This window comes from Geotrypetes seraphini, chromosome 8 (assembly GCF_902459505.1).
Source record: "Geotrypetes seraphini chromosome 8, aGeoSer1.1, whole genome shotgun sequence".
NCBI lineage: Eukaryota > Metazoa > Chordata > Amphibia > Gymnophiona > Dermophiidae > Geotrypetes > Geotrypetes seraphini.
In genome coordinates, this window is record NC_047091.1 from 141,944,566 (window position 1) to 141,963,831 (window position 19,266).

The window sequence follows — 19,266 nt, forward strand, 5'->3', positions numbered from 1 at the left end:
GCCTGCAGGAATGCCAAAAGTCTTTCCCCTATCTGCAGAGGGGCATCCCTCAGTCTGGCATCATTGTGCCTTTTTGGCAGAGGGAGCTGAATGGCAAGCAGAAGGCTGGGCACACCTGGAGCCGAAGAACCTCTGCCTGTAGCCCTGTGAAAACCCTTGAGACATGGCATTGGAATATGGGCAGAAACGCCTGGAGCCACAAAAATTAAAGTGCCTTGAACCTCTAGAGCAGGGTTGTCAAACTTAATCACATAAGGGGCCGAAATCTGAAAAAAAAAAAAAAAAAAAGGCTAAGCCACAGGCCGAATTTTTAATTAAGATAATCAGGTGTCATTTAATTAAGGTACGCTAACTGATTTAGCGCACGCTAAATGCGCACCTTAATAAAAGGGCCCCTAAGTGACTAAGGCTTAGTCTTAGTAGAAGTATAGGGTTACTACATCTACAACCCCACACCAGCTCTGTGGTGTAAACAAAAGAAATATTGCAATCGCAAAACAGAAAATAAAATTATTTTTTCTACATTTTGTTGGTCCCAGGCTCTGGTTGTCTTCTGATAACTTGCTTGCCAGAGTCTCCTGCCCATTTGTCATTTTCTTCTTTCTCCATGCTAACCATCCATCTTCCATCTCTGTCCTCCCCTTCTGTTTCCCTTCCCTCCCCCGGAGGTCTGGCATCTTTCCTTTTTTTCATGTCCATATCTGCTGCTGCAGCAATGGACCCCCACCATCCCCAGATCCACCATCGGTCCTTTTCTCAACTACCCTTTCACACAGCATCTCTCCCTCCTTCCCCCACCACCCCATGGTCCACCATCTCTCCATTTCTCTTCCCAACTACCCTCCTATCCAGTATCTTTTTCTGTTCCTTCCCTAACTCCCTCTCCTCTGTTTTATTTCTTCCCCACCCCACACTCCCCTCAGTCCGGCATATGCACATCTGGACCCCTTCTTCTCTTCCTCCAGGTACTTCTACACCAGGGCCTGTCCCTGTCCCGAAGACATGCATGTTTCCTCCCCCCCCCTTCTTCTTCCCGGTCTCACCTTCAGAATAGGCCCGCCATTCCTACCCTCCTTCCATCCTGGCCTCTTCTGGCCCACTGGCACGAACCGCTGTTGCCGTCGCTGCTGCTCTTCATTCATAAGAACATAAGAATTGCCACTGCTGAGTCAGACCAGTGGTCCATCATGCCTAGCGGTCCGCTCACGCGGCTGCCCTCTGGTCTAAGACCAGCACCCTAACTGAGATTAGCCCTACCAGCGCACGCGTCTACCTACACCTGGTCTCCTCTTCAAAGCAGCCTGCTGAGGATCACCAGCTGGCTGTAGCAAACCTCACAGGCCGCTCTCCACTTTGGTAGCATGTTCCCTCTTACGCGATCCTGCCCCTCCTCTGACATATGGGATCGTGTTGGAGGGAACGTGCTACCGAGGTGGAGAGCAGCCTGCAAGGTTCGCTACAGCCGGCCGGCGATCCTCAGCAGGCTGCTTTGAAGAGGAGACCAGGTGAAGGCAGATGCGAATGAAGAGCAGCAGCAGCGGCAGCGATTTGTGCCGGCGGGCCAGATTTACTATAAAGTTTAAAATGTCTGGCGGGCCAATTTTGAGCATCCCGCGGCCCAGATTTGGCCTGCGGGCCAGAGTTTGACATGTCTGCTCTAGAGGGACAGGGTCTTCTATCAGGCAGGGTAACAGTCCACTATTTAATTCAGCAGATCGTCCAGGCTCTTGCCAGACAACAACTGCCCTTTAAAGGGAAGCCTAGCTAAAGTAGCCTTGGAGGTGGAATCACCAGCCCATTGTCAAATCCAGAGCATTCTGCAAGCAGAAATCAAATATGCTGAGACTTTACCCAGAATCATATAAGGTGTTAGCAACATAATCCCCTCCAGCCACAAGCAGCTGAGGAGGGGGCTCCATAGCCTTATTCTCCAGTGTGCATAGACAAGCACAGGCCACAAACAACACTGCCAAAACTGCCTTTATGCCTAAAGTCACTGCTTCAAAGAGTCTCCTGAGGACCACATCCACCCGGCAGTCTTGCATGTCCTTGAGCACCGCACCACACCACCCTCACTAGGAAGGGAGATGTACTTAGTCACCTGCGCTAACAGAGAGTCCATCTTAGGCTGTCTAAGAAGCTACTGGCACTCTTGCGCCATAGGACAGAGATGAGACAAGACTTTCACAACCCTAAGAGCACCCTATGGAGAGTCCCACGGCTTCAAGATCAGAATGCTCAAATCAGGATGCCAAGGAAAGGAGGAAGACTGTGAGCGCACACCACATAGCCACGAAAAGGAAGTAGACAGAGATGGATGATTGACTAAATTCAACTTCTGCATAGACTGCGAAATGAGGTTTGGCAAAGCCGCAGACTTAAATAAATGTAGAACCGTGGGATCATCCCTAGTTCTAAAGCCTGAAGGATCTGAAGATCTGGCATATAGCCCCAGATCCTCACGTATGGGATGCGCAGTGCCTGAAAATAAGGGGTCAGAAAGCTGGTCATTATTATAAATATCCCATAGGTCAAGGTCAGCCTGCCCATGAACAGTGGCTGATTGTGATGAGAGGCCAAGTCCAAAGAAGCAATGCCAGCAAAGGACAAGTCTGAGGCGGAGCAGGAATCTCCAGGTGAAGAATGGCTGTTCTGAAATGCATTCCACAGATATTTCATGAAAGCCTCCGGACCCTGGGACACAGAGTCACCCTTAGATGACTTCACTTTGCGTTTCTTAGGCTGCAGAAGGTCCACGTCCGTCCACGCGGAACTTTCAGCCCTGCTGAGCTACAAAAAAGGAGAAGGCTGCCCCACCGGGCTAGCTGAGTGTTTTGTCACCTTAGTCAGGGGTGAAGTTAAGCTTTGTGTTTCCGCCTCCTCCGTTGCGCCACATGGCATAAGAATGTTTCTGAGGCACTAAATTTGCTCAATCCTGCCTTCAATTCACAATGGGAGAGCCCGAGGACTCCATCCCAATAAGTTTTGGGGCAAAAATTGCAGTTTTGGAAGTGCAGGGAGCTTTTGAAAAAAAGATCGCTAAAAATCCAAGATGGCTAAAAATCCAAGATGGCGCCGCCAATAAATTCATGCCAAAATTGCAATATTTTTCACATAAAGCAAAACATAAAAATGGTGATTTTAGGATTTTCAGGTGGGGGAACACAGGAGGACATGCAGAAACCTCAAAAATTGCCAAATTCAGACCCCATCCCCACCCCAATACACCTCACAGGCTGTGACAGCCTTACTCACTGTGACCTGTGCTGGAAATGTGCTGCAGCCTGCCTCGGTTCTCTCAAAGTAGCTGGAATGAAATAATCACTACTTCATGCTGGGAATACCTCTTCAACACTGATATTTTGGCTGCCAGTCAGACACAGTGTCTGATCATACCTCCACCCTTGCGAACTGACAGACATGCTCAGGAAAAGGTGTAGGCAAAAAAAAAAAATGCAGCTGGCACTCTGCGAGACACCACTGAGTTTCCTAGGTATGCACAACAGCCTGTGCTCAAACCTCTGCTTAGTAGGAGGAAAAATGTGGGGACGACCCCCGAGCTCCTAGGAAACCAATGCAGACTGGCTAACAGGTACCCACTAGAATCGGCCTTTCAGCTGCAGACCGAAGTCTGTGTGTTCTCAATGGAGGCAGTGCTTAAGAATCGCTCCAAGCACAAAGAAATCACGATAAGGGAACAAAAATAAAATAAGAAAAAAGGGAGAGTAGAACAAAAACATTCCTTCAGGCAGGCATGTGTGCAGAAGGGGAAAAACTATAGGTGATGCTAAAGCTCCCAGTGAAGTACAGGAGAGTCACAGAAAAATTCCAGAGTGGATTCCTTCTGCATATGGCATGCAGCCATTGGGAGATAACCCACATGTCTAGAATGTCTCACCTATTGCACTGGAAATACTGTTGGCTGTGAGGCTGCACAGGGCTCTTATTAAATCACTTTGAAACAGATAGTTCTCAGTCTCCATCTGCTGAAGGGAGTGTATATAAACTCACATGCTCTGAAATGGTTGAAAGGGATGCTAAGGAATTGATAATATTTTTTTTAAAGTCTGCTTTCCTGCATCATGAAAAATGCAAAGTAGAAGCAACTTTTCATAAGTTAATCATTTTGGAGGATGAAATGGCTGTCCTAAGGAAGGAAGTTAATAATCGAAGAAACTATGGTGCACGTTAGTGAATGCTTATGCAATCAGAATCTATTAGATTTCTCACTTAATGAGATTTTAAACCCGAGAATATTTCATTTTTGCTTCAGGTCCTACCTGCTGAGCAGCAGACACCACCTGCTGGATACTAGCCACCGTAGCTTGCTGTTGGATCCCTTGAGGAAGCTTCGTAACCTTTTATAAGGTGAGGTAGAGGATGATAAAAGACACCATACAAAATTGTTAGTCATTCTTCCATCATCTGAGCACAACAGATTGAGAATAGTTTACAGTGATCTTCAGATTATATTCTTCTTCAACATAAATAGTTGCAATGGCTTAGTTTCAATAGCTAGGAACTTCAACATTAGCAGTGGGTTTTTTTTTTTAGTATTGTTCTATTGAAAGGAAATAGTATGGTGGGTCTGTTACAATGCTATGCAATGCCATGGAAAAGACCTGAGATTCTCAGCATGTTTTCTAGAGCTGAGGATGCTGTAGAGTTGATGCTCACAGCCACTGAGGGAAAATGTCCCAGTCATTGCACAATAAAGAGTTCTAGAAATTGCTCGGTCAGCAACCCTGGATCTAGGTTAAATGAGTTAGGAGGGAGAAATAATATTGAAGAAAAACACTGAATACTTTCTGATGGTGTTTTAACCTAATAATGGCTGTTTCTTATAGTGCTTAATGCCCAAAGGAGAAGGAAATGCTAGGGCAAAATGAAAAAGGCAAAGATAATAAAGGCACCTCAGATACTGTGTAGAAAAGGTACAAAGAAGGGTGACAAAAATGATATAAGGGATGGAACAACTTCCCTATGAGGAAAGGCTAAAGCAGCTAATGCTCTTCAGCTTGAAGAAGAAACGGCTTAGGAGTGATATGATAGAGGATGTGAATCACTTGTTCACTCTTTCCAAAAGTACTAGGACTAGGGGTGATGAAGCTACTAAGTAGTACATTTAAAATATACCAGAGAAAATATTTCTTCACACAACATGCAATTAAACTATGGAAATCGTTGCCAGAATTTAGCTTAGCAGGGTTTTTAAAAAGTTTGGATAATTTCATAAAAGAGAATCCATAGGTTATTACTGAGAAGACATGGGGAAATCCACTGCTTATTCCTAGGAAAAGCAGCATAAAATCTGTTTACTACTTGGGATCTAGCTAGGTACTTGGGACCTGAATTGGCCACTGTTAGAAACAGGATACTGGGCTTGATGGACCTTCGGTTTGTCCCAGTATTGCAATTTTTATTTACTTATTAATGTAAATAAATAAGTGAGATTATTTCTCACTGTACTATAATATAAAGCAGGGGTGCCAACATCGGCCCTCGTCAGGCCAGGTTTTCAGGATTTCCCAAATGAATATGCATGAGATCACTATGCATACAACGGAAGCCGTGCAGGCAAATCAGTGCGGAAATCCTAAAAACCCGACAGGATTATGGCCCATATTATGACAGGAATCGCCATTTAGCAGATTACATTTAATTGGAAAAACTGGAATAGATTAAATTACAGTTTTTGGTGGAATTCACTATGTCATTTGTACAAGATGGAAAGAACGTTAGCCTTGCAGAAAGGAAATTTTAATAACTTTCAGGAGGTTTGGAGGCCATTAAGGAGAAATTAGGTTCTTACCTGCTAATTTACTTTCTTTTAGCTTCTCCAGACCAGTAGAGGTTAATCTTTACGAATGGGTATAAATCCAATCATGACCAGCAGGTGGAGACTGAAACAAAACTGTGGGACAGTATATAATATACTCCCTTCTCTATTTACATCAGTCTGCCGAATAGCCAAGCAGAACTAAGAACTGGAAAACAGAAAGAAAACAATACTCCGAACAGGAGTAACAAATAACATACCCAAATGCTGTTGGAAAATGCAGAGGAGAAATACCAGAAGGAAAATGTCCCCACAGCTCGCCAGCTAAGCCAGCCGAGCCACAGCCGCTGTTCTTTAATTCTCCCCGGCCCTAGAAAAATACTAGAACCCGCAGCAAAAAACAAAAACTGCCCGCGAAACAGCCCCAACAACAACAACAACAGACAGGGTGGGGACCTCTACTGGTCTGGAGAAGCTAAAAGAAAGTAAATTAGCAGGTAAGAACCTAATTTCTCCTTCTTTAGCACTCTCCAGACCAGTAGAGGTTAATCTTTACGAATGAGACGTACCAAAGCAGTCCCTCACACGGGCGGGACCCCCGAAGGGCTGACACCAGAACACACACACACCGAACAACGCGTCCTGATGCGCCAGAACATCTACCCGAAAGAGTCTGACAAAGGAATACAAGGAAGACCAAACCGCAGCCTTACAAATGTCCACTGGAGGCACGAGCGACGACTCAGCCCAAGAAGCCGCCTGACCCCGAGTAGAATGAGCTTTGAGAAACTCCGAAACGGGCTGCTGCCCCAGAAGAGAAGCGGAAGCAATAGTCTCCTTGATCTAGCATGCAATAGTAGCCCTAGAAGCGCCAGCCCCCCTAAGAGGACCAGTCAGAAGGACAAAGAGATGATTTTATTTCCTGATCTCCTGGGTCCGTTGCACATAAGATCGAAGGACCCGACCAACATCCAACTTGCTCAGCTGTCTTTGCTCAGAAGAGCCCTCCCAACTACCCAAGACCGGGAGGACCACAGATTGATTGACATGAAAAGGAAAAACTACTTTCGGCAGAAAAGGAAGGAACAGGCCTCAAGACAACCTGCTCCCTAGAAAACTCCAAGAAGGGAGCCCTACAAGAGAAAACCTGTAGCTCAGAAACACGCCTAGCGGAAGAAATGTCCACCAAAAAGACCGTCTTCAGAGTAAGGTCCTTCAAAGAGCAGCCGCCCAACGGTTCGAAGGGCGGGTGCATCAGAATAGAGAGAATCAGACTAAGATTCCAAGAGGGAATAGAGGACCGCACGGGAGGCCTGAGCACCTTGGCCGCCCGCAAAAAGCGAATCACATCAGGAATGACTGTCAAACGCTGACCCGTCACAAACCCCCGAAAGGCTGACAAGGCCACAAGCTGAACCCGGAGAGAAGCCGAAGCCAGGCCTCTATCCAGGCCATCTTGCAAGAACTCTAGGATGTTAGGCACAGAAACGCGAAGAGAGACCACTCCCCGCACCTGGCACCACCCCTCAAAGAAGTGCCAAATCCACACAGAAGCCTGAAAGGTAGAAAGCCTCCAGGACCCCAAGAGTGTAGAAATCACCCTATCTGAATACCCCTTCTTACCAAGGCGACCCCTTTCAAAAGCCAAGCCGAAAGACAGAAGGGAGACGGGTCGAACATGGGAATGGGACCCTGCATCAGAAGGTCGTCCAAGGGAGGCAGAGGAAGAGGATCCGCCACCAGAGTGTCACCAGATCTGCGTATCACGGATGCCGAGGCCAATCTGGAGCCACCAGAGCCACCAGACCCGGATGGCGAACAATGCGGAGAAGAACTCTGCCCACCAAAGGCCACGGAGGGAACATGCACAACAGCCCCTCTGTTGGCCATGGTTGAACCAGAGCATCCAGACCCTCGGCCAGTCCATCCCTGTGACGACTGAAGAAGCGGAACACCTCGGCATTGCCACTCGTGGCCGTCAGGTCCATCAGGGATTGACCCCAAGCCTGCATTATCAACTGAAGAGCCACAGGGCTGAGACACCACTCTCTGTGATCTAAGATGTGACTGAGGAAGTTCGCCTGATCATTCTCCACCCCGGCCATGTGAGAGGCCGAGAGGTCCAGAAGGCGTGACTCCGCCCCAAAGCATGAGCCGAGCCGCCTCCTCCGCCACCTGAGCGCTCTTGGTGCCTCAACGATTGACATAAGCCACCGCTGTGGCATTGTCAGACCGGACTCTGACCGACTTGCCCATCAAGAGAGAGCAGAAGGCTAACAGCGCCAGAGGGACGGCTCTGGTCTCCAACATGTTGATCGACCAGGACGCCTCCTCCATGGACCAGGTGCCCTGAGCTGAGTGACCTAGACACTGAGCCCCCCCAACCGAGGAGACTGGCATCCGTGAGAAGCACCGTCCACTGCGATAGATCCAGACTCATCCTCTGGACCAGATGAGAGGTCTGGAGCCACCAAAGAAGACTGCAGCGCGCCAAGCCTCGCAGAGGGACAGGGACCTCCAAACGGAGCCTCTGGGGTGACCATCTACGGAGCAGAGCATACTGAAGAGACACTTGTGGGCCCGCGCCCACCTCACAACATCCAGGAACGCTGCCATCGACCTCAAGACTTGGAGGAAATCCTGCGCCCGAGGACACCGGGACGCCAAAAGAAGGCGAATCTGAGATTGCAATTTGCTTACCCGGGCCTCTGGAAGGAAGACCTTCCCCAAGGAGGTGTCGAACAGAACCCCAAGGTACTCCAGATGCTGAGCGAGGACCAACCGACTCTTGGAAAGGTTAACCACCCAGCCCAGTGACCGGAGAAACTCAACCACCCGAGCCATAACTCGGGCGCTCTCCTGCAACGACTTCGCCCGAAACAACCAGTCATCCCAGAAGGAGTGCACCAGAATGCCCTCTGACTGCAATGCCGCCGTGACGACCACCATCAACTTGGCGAACGTCCGGGGAGTCGTGGCCAGGCCCAAGGTAAGCACACAGAACTGATAGTGCAGACCCAATATCGCAAAGCAAAGAAAGAGCTGAGGAGAGGCCCGAATGGAAACAGGCAAGTAGGCCTCCGCCAGAGCGAGAGAAGTCAGGAACTCCCCCGGCTGAACCGCCAGAAGGACAGACTGCAGTGTGTCCATGCAAATAAAAGGGAATTCTGAGAGTCCTGTTGACCTCAGTTTAAACCAAGGATGGGCCGAAAGGTCCCCTCCCTTTAGGGCCCCATAAAGGAAATGGCGTACCAGCCGATACCGCACTCCTGAGGGGACACTGGACAACTGCTTTGAGATCTAGCAAGCGCTGAAGGACTGGCGAAAGGCTAGCGTCTCCCATGCCACCTGACATGGAGAGGCTAGATATGATCCGGCAGAGAGCGGACAAAATTCAAGTACATAACCGTCCTGCACCACCACCAGGACCCACTGATCGGACGTGATCTTGGCCCAATTGGGAAACAAGTTGCGAAGCCGGGCACCCACGGGAACCAAAGGGGGCGCCGGCAAAGAGACATCACGCAGGACGGGCAGCAGGGGAACCGGGGGGGAACTCCCAGCCCCCCTGAAAAGACTGCATGCGCTAAGCCAACCGACCCCGGGGAAAAACCGGAAGCCTGGAAAGAAGCAGTCCCATGCCCCAGGCGAAACTTGCGAAATTCCCGCAGACGCCCCCGGGCAATGCCAACCCGAGATGCCGGGCGGGCACGGTCCTCAGGCAGACGGGGCACCTCAGAGTCCGTCAGAGTCTGAACCATCGGATCTAAGTCCTCTCTAAACAAAAAACAACCCCCGAAAGGGAAATTTTGGGAAGTTCAGTTTTGGACGCGGCAAACGCCGACCAAGCGCGAAGCCACAAGGTACAGCGTGCGGCCACCAAAAGTCCCAGACTTAGCAGCACCAAGTCACAAAGAACAACCGAGAGGAACGAGGCAGTCATCTCAAACTTCACCACCACCTGATCCACTAAGGACCAGTCATCAGACTCACGATCCAGGACATGCTCAGACCACCGAAACACGGTGCGAGCCACCAGCCCCACACCAATAGCCGCCTGGACCCCCAAGGCAGAGACATCAAAATTATACTTAAGAAGTGTCTCTAACGTACGCTCCTCAGAGACCCTAAGAGTAGAACCGTCCATAACAGGCACGGTATGCCGCTTAGGAAGTGCCGAGACCACCGCGTCCCCCATTGGCGAAATTAAGGTAGCCCTATCCCCCTCCGGGATGGGGTACCCATGAGCCAAGGCGCACACCAAACGAAACGGCGTCCGTAGGCCACTGCGCCAACACAAAATCCCAAAAATCCTGACGCACAGGAAAAGAGCGGGAAACAGGACAGACCCCCTGAAGCAGAGGGGCCCCCATACGCGGGGTCTCCGGTGGCGCAACTTCAAAAATGCAGCACCAAGGAGACCTGCTACATCAGGTCTAAAAGCTCATCCCTCTGAATAAAAAGCGCACCACGGACGCATCTGCTCTGGAAGACGGGAAACCCGCCGCCCCGCTGCCAGCGGGCGTCCCCTCTAGAGGATCCTGGAAGCCCGCCAAAGCAGCCAGGTCCTCAACCATGCCAACACGCTCCTCCGACCACCAATTCGCAATCCAAGCCCCCCCGCGGGCGCTTGGATGAGGGAGGAGGAAGAGGGGACGCCAAACGAAAAGAGGGAGGCAAAGCCATAGGGGGCGCGGAGGGAAACCACCCCCGAAACCTCCCAGGTGCACGTGGGACCCCCAATTGCCTGCACAAAGAAAGAAATTAAATTGGGGACAAAAAACCCCTGTGGGTCCCCAGGGACTCCCTGCCCCAGCAGGGGTCCCTGCTGAAACCTGCCCCTGTGTTTGCAATACAAGGGGAAGGTCACCTGAGGTTGCAGACAAAATGGAGGGGCCAGACAGAGAAAATGGCGAAGTTCCCGCCAAAAATGCTCCCTCCATGGCCTGTAGCGGCTGAGAAGGCTGAACAGTCCCAGCTGCTAAAACAGGCAAGTCGGCATCAGCTGTCAAAAAAAATCAGCTGAGAGGGAATCCTTCGGGGAATCCCTCCGTGGGCGGTTGGGGAAGACCGGGCTTCCCCACTGCTCCCAGCCGACTCGCGAGGCACCATCGGCGGGGAGCTCTGGGCGCCTGCAGCCGCTGCCGACGGAGCTCCACCACCTCACCGGGCCAAACTACCGATTTCAGTCTGGCTGCGAGTGCCTCGCGGCTGGACCTAATTGTGTCCCACTCCCCCGAAGAAGGGCACAATTGCTCCATACGCGACCTAGCTATAAAAAAGTGCCGGTTAGATGAAAAAATACAGTAAAATACAGTTTTCTTAAAGGGAAACAACCCTCCAGACCAGCACTACCTCAGGATTTTTTTTTTTTTTTCACAGAACAGACTCCACAGGCTCTCGAAGCAATATGCCTTGCTTGATTTAGGGGGTAAGGCTTACTGCTGAGGCTCCTCTAAAAAATGTGGGGAGGTGGAGGAAGTGGGGGGAGGGACCCCGCTCGAAACCCGCCGGGTTTGACACCCCCGAGGTCGGACGGACCCCCAAACAAGGCCCGCCCAAGCTCTGTCCGGCCAAAAACAGGGACTAGAAACCCCCTAAACAAATTCCAACAGCCCTACCAAGGGAGATGGGTACAGATCACTCAACACCTGCTGGAGACTGAAAGAAGACTGATGTAAATAGAGAAGGGAGTATATTATATACTGTCCCACAGTTTTGTTTTCAGTCTCCACCTGCTGGTCATGATTGGATATATACCCATTCGTAAAGATTAACCTCTACTGGTCTGGAGAGTGCTAAAGAATAGAATATTGTAATAAATAGTGATTGAAATATCATTTTTCCCTAATAGGTATAATTGCAAAGTGTGGGGGGGAGGGATTTCTGATCTGATATTAAATGGCTAGAGTAATAGGAAAAATTATATAATATATTATATGATATATGGAACTACATATGAATTAGTAGGGTTGGGAGGGAGGGTTTAAATATTATAATTTAAGTTTAAACTTATAGATAATCAAGTGATATTATATAAGTTCAAATGTTATTTTTTTTTATACACTTGTTATAAGTTGTAAAATGAATAAAGAATTTTTAAAAAAAGGATTATGGCCCTCAAGGGCTGGAGTTGTGCACCCCTGATATAAAGCTTCATTTTCCTTGCCATACCGTGTAGGGGCAATAACTAAATGTGAGAGAAAAAGTGTATGGAGTTACCTGTATTTGTGCCTGCACCTGTTGGGTCCCAGCTGCTTTTTGTGCTTGTGTCAAGGAAGTAGTAAGAAACTGGGTTTTAAGAGCTGGTTGAGTAGTATAGGTGACCTTCTGCTGCCCAGCCTGGGCAGAGGCCTGTGGTGCATTGATCTATAGGGAAGAATAAGGTTGGGCATTAGAGTCCAGGTGAGAAAATTATATTAAGAAGATCATCAAGCAAAGCAGGGGACCTAAAAATCAATGTGTTAAAGAACTTCTCATCATTGCTTCAAAACTACCAGACTAAACTTACTTTCCACATTTGAAATATATAATAGGTTAGTTTTGGTCATTATTTAGTGATTTATGCTCCCTACATTCCTGTTCAATAACTATTTTACATTTATTCATCTGTCTATATCAGATGATTCTGGAGAGTTACATAATTAAGCACTGCAATTTGATAACAAAGGTTGGAAGATACAGTTATACAAAGTGCCCCCAACTGCCTCTATCTGCCCCCTCCTTCAGCAATGTCCCCAACTGCCACTGGAGCTTGTTCCTCAACCAGAGCTTTCCTCAATACATTCTTATTTAGGTATAACTAACCCCAACACAGTTCTTAGCCAAAACAAATTCAGTTAGCAACATTCAACTTCCATTTAATTCCAACTTTCATTTGTATAAAACAAGTAGGGCGTTGACTTTTGCAAGGCTTACTTCAGGAACTATCTGTCACGGGACTACAGGATCATGGAGGATCAGCAAATCACTGCTTTACTCACTGAACATGTGAGAGAGTCAACCATAAGATTTGTCTCATGCGCCAGAATGTGAAAAATCAGCATGTTATCTGTCAGGCTTCTTTGGCACTAAAGAAAACTAAAACCATAGCAGGTTTTTCCATTTTACGGTTTTCACTCAATAGCATTTAAGGTAATTAAGGATGGTATGAATATGTTGTGAAAAGAGGAAAGTAAAGCAAAGATAAACAGCATGGTAATATTCCTCAATCAAGAGGCTGTAACATCACTGCAATGCCTATTAACTTCATATAAAACATGGAAACATTTCACATTAATAAGTACAATAATTTTTAAACTTCAGAAGAACTTAATAGCACGTTTTCCCTACTTTGGTGACATGGAATGAATAACTGCCAACATATTACAAAGCAAAGTAAGAGACTACCCCCCCTTTTTTTTTTAAATGAAGCCGCATTAGTGGGGGGGGGGGGGTGTTTATCGTCAGCCGGAGTGGTAAAAGCTATGATGCTCATAGAATTTCTATGAGCATCAGAACTTTTACCGCCATGGCCAGCGATATAAAATGCTAACGTAGCTTCATAAAAGGGGGGGGTAAGTTAGTCTATCAATCCAACTGCTGAATAACCCCTTGAGCTCTCTAGGAAGCAATATGTTTAGGTTTGTACATGGATTTCAATTTCACAGCATGTATTAATGCACGGAACGGAATGGGACGATTCATTGAGGTCATTTCATCGCTGGGCGTTTCAGCACAGCTGCGATGAAACATCTGAGATAAATCGTCCCATTACAGGAAGGTTGGGCTTCATGGTACCTACAGAGGGCGGCCAAGGCAGCAGATGCAGCTCCGGCACTGCTTATCTCCTCCCCCCCCCCCCAGGGCCCAGGCTCAAAGGATATGACACAGCAGCTCTGGAGGCAGAGGGTGAGTATGGCGACGCAGCAGCCCCGGCAGCAGCTTCTCCCCCCCAGGGCCTGGACTCTCCGCCAGCCACTACAGAGGTGTTGGATCGCAATTGGGGAGGGTGTACATTTTGGGGAGTGTGTGGGTCATCCCCCCCCCAAATGCTGAAATTGGACAATTCATCACAGTCAGTTCATGAAGCTGAAATGGATGCGATGAATCGACATAGACCTGTGTGGAATGCCCAATCACATCTGCCTATGGCACCTGCCATCTTTGAGCATGATCATGCTTTGTCTTATTTGGCAAACTGACCCTTAACATTGCACTAGAATACACTGCCAGGGGTTAGTCACTACCTTGTTCAAAGATGTTGGCACCAGAGCTATTGGGTATTACACCTTCCTTTAGGGAGTGGGGGTAGAGAATCAGAAGAGTTCAGGATGATGTCCAGAGGACTGGGGGGTTTGACTGGGGCCACCCAAGAGGTCTGTGGGAGCCAGCATTGGTTTGTGAGCTTTGCACTGAAGAACAGTGATATATATTGTTTCTGATTATTGATGATTACCTTCTGCTGCACAGTGGCTTGGGCTGCAGTGGCCTGGGGCTGGATGGTTTTTTGCTGCTGTTGCTGCTGTGCTGCATGGTGCTGTTTGAGCTTCAGAAGTGGCTGAACATGCAATGGCTGTGTAACCACTGTCTGCCCTCCTGTAGAGTAGCGAGAGACACATAACAAAATGCCACTGACTTCATGGAGAGCCTTTAATACATTGCAAACAGCTGTACAATTGGAAAGGGGGATGGGATGGGATGTTGTGATCTATGTCTGGTGCAATCATTGAGTCCTATAAAAGGCAACATCACACAGAATATTTTTGTTGACCTTTTTTTTAACCTCTGCTCAAAAAGCTACCATAGCAGACAGCCCTGTTTCCTACACCCACCCCCCCTGTAGATCACATTTTTAATTTACATTATAGATCACATTTCATATAACTAAGTGGTCTACAATGGCATGAGTACAGTATAGTAATAAAAAAAACACAAGTAAATTTAAAACAATAAAATTGCATACAATAATATAAATAAATGCAACACCAAAAAATATATTTGGGGTCAATATTCAATGGTGTTTAAGTGGGTAAGAAAGACTCCTGCCCATTTAAATCCCACTAAGCAAGCCATCTCCTGACATCTCAATGACACTTAAAACTACACAGTGCTACTGAATACCTCCTTTTGCTACTGTAGAAGTTAGTGACAGGGCAGTTTGTAAGCAGAGTCTGGAAGAAGCCAGCAGTTATGTGTACACTGGTCAGATCTATCTTTGCTTATTTAGCTATGTGGGTGCTGGCACTGAATAACAGTGGCACCAACATACTCCTATATTTCAGATATCCAGTGCCGGTGTTCAGATGTATCCATGCTTAATGCCTTCAGCTCTCAGCAGCATAAATATTGCTGACCACTGCAGCTGAATATCAGCCCCTTAGTTTCTATTCTGTATAATGTCATAAGCCACACAATTTCATATTAAAGGGATATATCTTGAACCAAGTCCTGAGATATCCCAGAGAAGGGCTGTAAAGCCAAACACACCTAGGAAAGCCCACTATCCTTGAAAGCATGAAGACCTTTCTCCCTTTAGCTCTCACAAGCACATAGGGGGAGGGGAAGATATGGAACCAGAAAGAGAAAGACAGTGAAAACAGAAGCTTTACACCCAGTGATCAAAGAGGGAGACCTAGAGAGCGGGAGTCGAGTTCTCTCAGCATAGGAGGGCAGGGCACAAGAACACTAAACTAGAGAATGACACAGTGGCTGTTACCTGCAGCTAGCCGTGGATAACCCCCCAAAATAGTGGGGGGGGGGAAGTGCTCACTGCGGGTACGGGGACAAGGCCATCCACCGCCCCGTGGAGCGGTGAATGGCCTTGTCCCCGCAGTTAAGGGAGGGAATGTATGCGGCCCCCCTCCCTCCTTCCTACCTACCAGCCAAATCTATCTATCTCCCTCCCTCCCCCTTACCTTTGTGGTGCATTTTAAGCTGACAGAGTAACTTGTTCAAGCTGACGGAGCCTGCGTGCAGTCGTGTGCGTCTGTGGGCAGAAACTTCTCCTCTGACGCAACTTCTGGTTGCGTCAGAGGAGAAGTTTCCGCCCACACATGCACATGACTGCAAGCAGGCTCCGGCAGCTTGAAAAAGTTACTCTGTCAGCTTAAAACATGCTGCGAAGGTAAGGGGGAGGGAGGGAAATGCTCAGACCGCACAAGGGGTGCCGAAGGGCAGTGAGGTGGTGAGAGGGAAGGGTGGTGGTGGAAAGGAAAGGAATAGACGCTGAAAAGAAATGGGGAACAGATAGTGGGGAGAAGAAGATGAAGGGAAATGGGGGAGAAGACGCTGAAGAGAAATGTGGAAGACAGAGTGGGGAGAAGGCACTGATGGGAAATGGGGAACAGAGAGTGGGGAGAAGACACTGAAGGGAAATGGGGAACAGAGAGTGGGGAGAAGACGCTGAAGGGAAATGGGGAACAGAGAGTGGGGAGAAGACGCTGAAGGAAAATGGTGAACAGAGTGGGAAGAAGATGCTGAAGGGAAATGGAACAGAGAGTGGGGAGAAAATGCTGAAGGGAAATGGAGGAACAGAGAGTGGGGAGAAGACACTGAAGGGAAATGGGGAACAGAGAGTGGGGAGAAGTCGCTGAAGGGAAATTGGGAACAGAGAGTGGGGAAAAGAAGCTGGAAGGGGTCGGTTGGTGACAATATATAGACACAGATATATGCACACACATACTGCAAAATAAGGCTTTTGCTGATCAATTCTATTATTATTAAGAATCTTCACCACAAATTCTAAAAAACATCACAAGAAAATTGATGTTAGCCAATGTGATATAATCTAGTTATATTTAGTTAAGTGACTGAAATTAATTTTTAAAAAAAAGTATGGTGGTACCTGCAGCTTTCTGAGGTTGCCCGATAGCAACACTGATCCCTGCCACAGTGACCGGGAGGGTTGTGACTCCTGCTGATGATACGACAGCAGCTGGAACTGACACCACTGGGGGCTTTGCTAGTGCCACTTGTGCCGTCTGGCTTGGCTGCCCCTGGATCTGTCCCTGAGTCTGCAGCTAGGAAGCAAAAACAGAGGTCTTCAAATCAGGCAGGAACACATAGTAACTGACAGCAGATAAAGACCTGAATGATCCATCCAGTCTGCCCAATAGTCACACTCATTATACAGTATATTCATGATTAAATTGTCTTTTCTTTAATATTTCTGGGCAATAGACCATAGAAGTCTGTCCAGTACTGTCTTTAGGGCTCCACTGCTGGAGTTTCCATTGAAGCCCACTCTAGCCTATCCTAACCATCCTGTCACTGGAGCTTTTATTAAAGCCCTCCCCAGCTTATCCTAAATCAAATCACCATATATGGGATACTGTGCAGAATTGCCCAATTTAGGCATCCCGGACATAGCGATCGCATCTCCGGTGAAGTCGGAGGAAGGTAGGGCCTCTTCGGAGGAGTGTAGTGCGGGATCCATGCATGATTCGCTCACCACGTGGGCTGCGGTGCACGTGATACACAGCTGCGAATCTGTCAGCCATCCGCAGCATGAATCCATGCCATCCTGTCCTGAGGAGGCCATATGTGAAGTTTGGAGCAAAAATGAAGCTGCTAAGTCCATATACTTTTGAAAACTTTAATGAAAATCCAAGATGGCCGCCGTGGGTGCCGATTTTGCCTTAAAACGGCCCGGAAAAAACACAGAACCGGGAAAAACGGTGATTTTAGGATTTTACCGGTGGGGGTGGGACCAGGGCATGCAGGGAAACCACCTAAAACCCAGATTTCAGCACCCCCTAAAATTGCCAAACTCAGAGGCACACAGACACCTACTTCAGAGATATGTGTAGCAATGCATTTCAATGGCAGCCAGCTATACACAGACAAGCACAAGAGATCAGTACCTCAGGAGCTGAGAAAACTGGATTTTCAGGTCTTCTGACCGCCTCACCTTCCCTGTCACCTCAGATCACGACCACCAGGACCTCTTGGGGGATTTAGGGAAGATACACAGTCCCGATCTGGAGACCCGATTTGCAAGCTGTCTGAGGGGAGTCCCCAGCACTATCGATGGTAAGGGAAACCTCCTTTCCCTGACCATCGGTGGCTGGGAAATCCCTGTGTGGGCAGTAGGGAAAGCCCAGGCTTCCTCACTGCCTACTGCCGACTTGCGATGCACATGCAAAGGGGAATCCTGCTCACCGGCACCTGAAGCCGACGGGGATTTCCCTTTCGCGCCAGCTGGCGTACCTTGTGCACAATCCAGCCACATCGACGTTGTGTCGCGAACACAATGAGCACTTTTTCCCTTTAAGAATGCTCATTGCGAAAACCGCTACTAAGAAAAAAATAAAGTGCCGGTTAGCAATTAAATGCAAGTTACCTCAATTGAAGGCTTCTCTTCAGACCGGCACTGCCTCAGGACTTTTTTTTTTCAATTTAACTTTAAAGGACAATTGAACAGACCCCCACTGGCTCTCAAAGCTATATGCCTTGCTGGTATCGGTGGCAAGGCATACAGCCGAGGCACCTCTATAAAAAAAAATTGTTGGGGAGGTGGGGGAAATGGGAAGAGGGACTCGATCCATTGAGTGTGACACCCCCGAGGTCGGACAGACCCCCAAAAGGGTTCCCCCCAAGCTCAATCTGGCACCACAGACAGGGACAAGAAAGCCAATTTAAACAACATCCAACAGCCCTACACTAAACCAGGGGAGACTGCACAGGCTTACCACAACCACCTGCTGGAGACTGAGAGCAGACTGATTATACTTGGGACTGTAGTGCACAACCCACTTATACTATAGCCAAAAGTTTGTGTCTCAGTCTCCACCTGCTGGTCATGGTGAGCTATTACCTATCAGTTTCTGTGTTGGTCTGGAGAGACGATAAAGAATGTACAGTTTCCTCCTCTGTGATTTCAGCTAAGGAAGAAAAGTTGGCAGGGCAGAAGGAAGGAGGGAGAGGCAGAGGTGATCTGGTTGGGAACTCAAGGTAGATATTGTGAACCCTGTCATGAAAGTATTTTGCCATAGTCCTGGGAAACAATAACGAAGAAGTTGGAGATGAGGGCACTTTGAGTAGAGTGTGGCAAAGAGACAACGAGGGTTGGATCCAAGAGAATCAGTCAAGCAGGCATAGTAGTCTTGTTTTACAAGCAAAAGGGTGGATTGGAAAGCGGTCAGCAGGAATTTGAAGTGCACAAAATCAGTGTGAACATAGGATTTTAGCCAGTGACATTTCACAGATCAGGCACAAGAACATTAAGTAGCAGATCTTAGAAGTCAGCCGGGTGGGGGTGAAATTTTGGCAAACAAATCTTAAAATGGGCACTATTTTGTTTATGAGGGGTGATTGTTTTGTTTGGCACTTGGGGCGTGGAGAGTGATTTTGGAGATTTGGGGTTGATATATTGGCCTGATGGGGCAGTGATTTTGTTGTTTTATTGCCTTCAGTTGTATTGTTTCCAGCCTTGGTGCCTGCTGTTACGTGTTTTGTATTAAAACTTTGAATAAAAATTTATTAAAAAAAAAAAAAGGAAGTCAGCC

The 19,266-nt window shown here is 48.0% G+C and overlaps 1 protein-coding gene across 8 annotated transcripts in view; it reads right to left on the reverse strand.

Annotated features, from left to right (window-relative positions):
• EP400 (E1A binding protein p400) overlaps positions 1 to 19,266 on the reverse strand; it is a 285,750-nt gene that overhangs the window by 11,067 nt on the left and 255,417 nt on the right. For 7 of the 8 annotated variants that reach the window (XM_033954163.1, XM_033954160.1, XM_033954165.1 and 4 more), the window contains 4 exons: positions 16,605 to 16,779; positions 14,217 to 14,356; positions 12,002 to 12,148; positions 4,281 to 4,358 (listed from right to left, as the gene is read on the reverse strand). In XM_033954163.1, coding sequence (XP_033810054.1) covers positions 4,281 to 4,358; positions 12,002 to 12,148; positions 14,217 to 14,356; positions 16,605 to 16,779 — 540 coding nt within the window. Of the gene's footprint in view, positions 1 to 4,280; positions 4,359 to 12,001; positions 12,149 to 14,216; positions 14,357 to 16,604; positions 16,780 to 19,266 lie in introns of those variants that run through there. The other variant, XR_004540299.1, reaches the window with a different exon arrangement.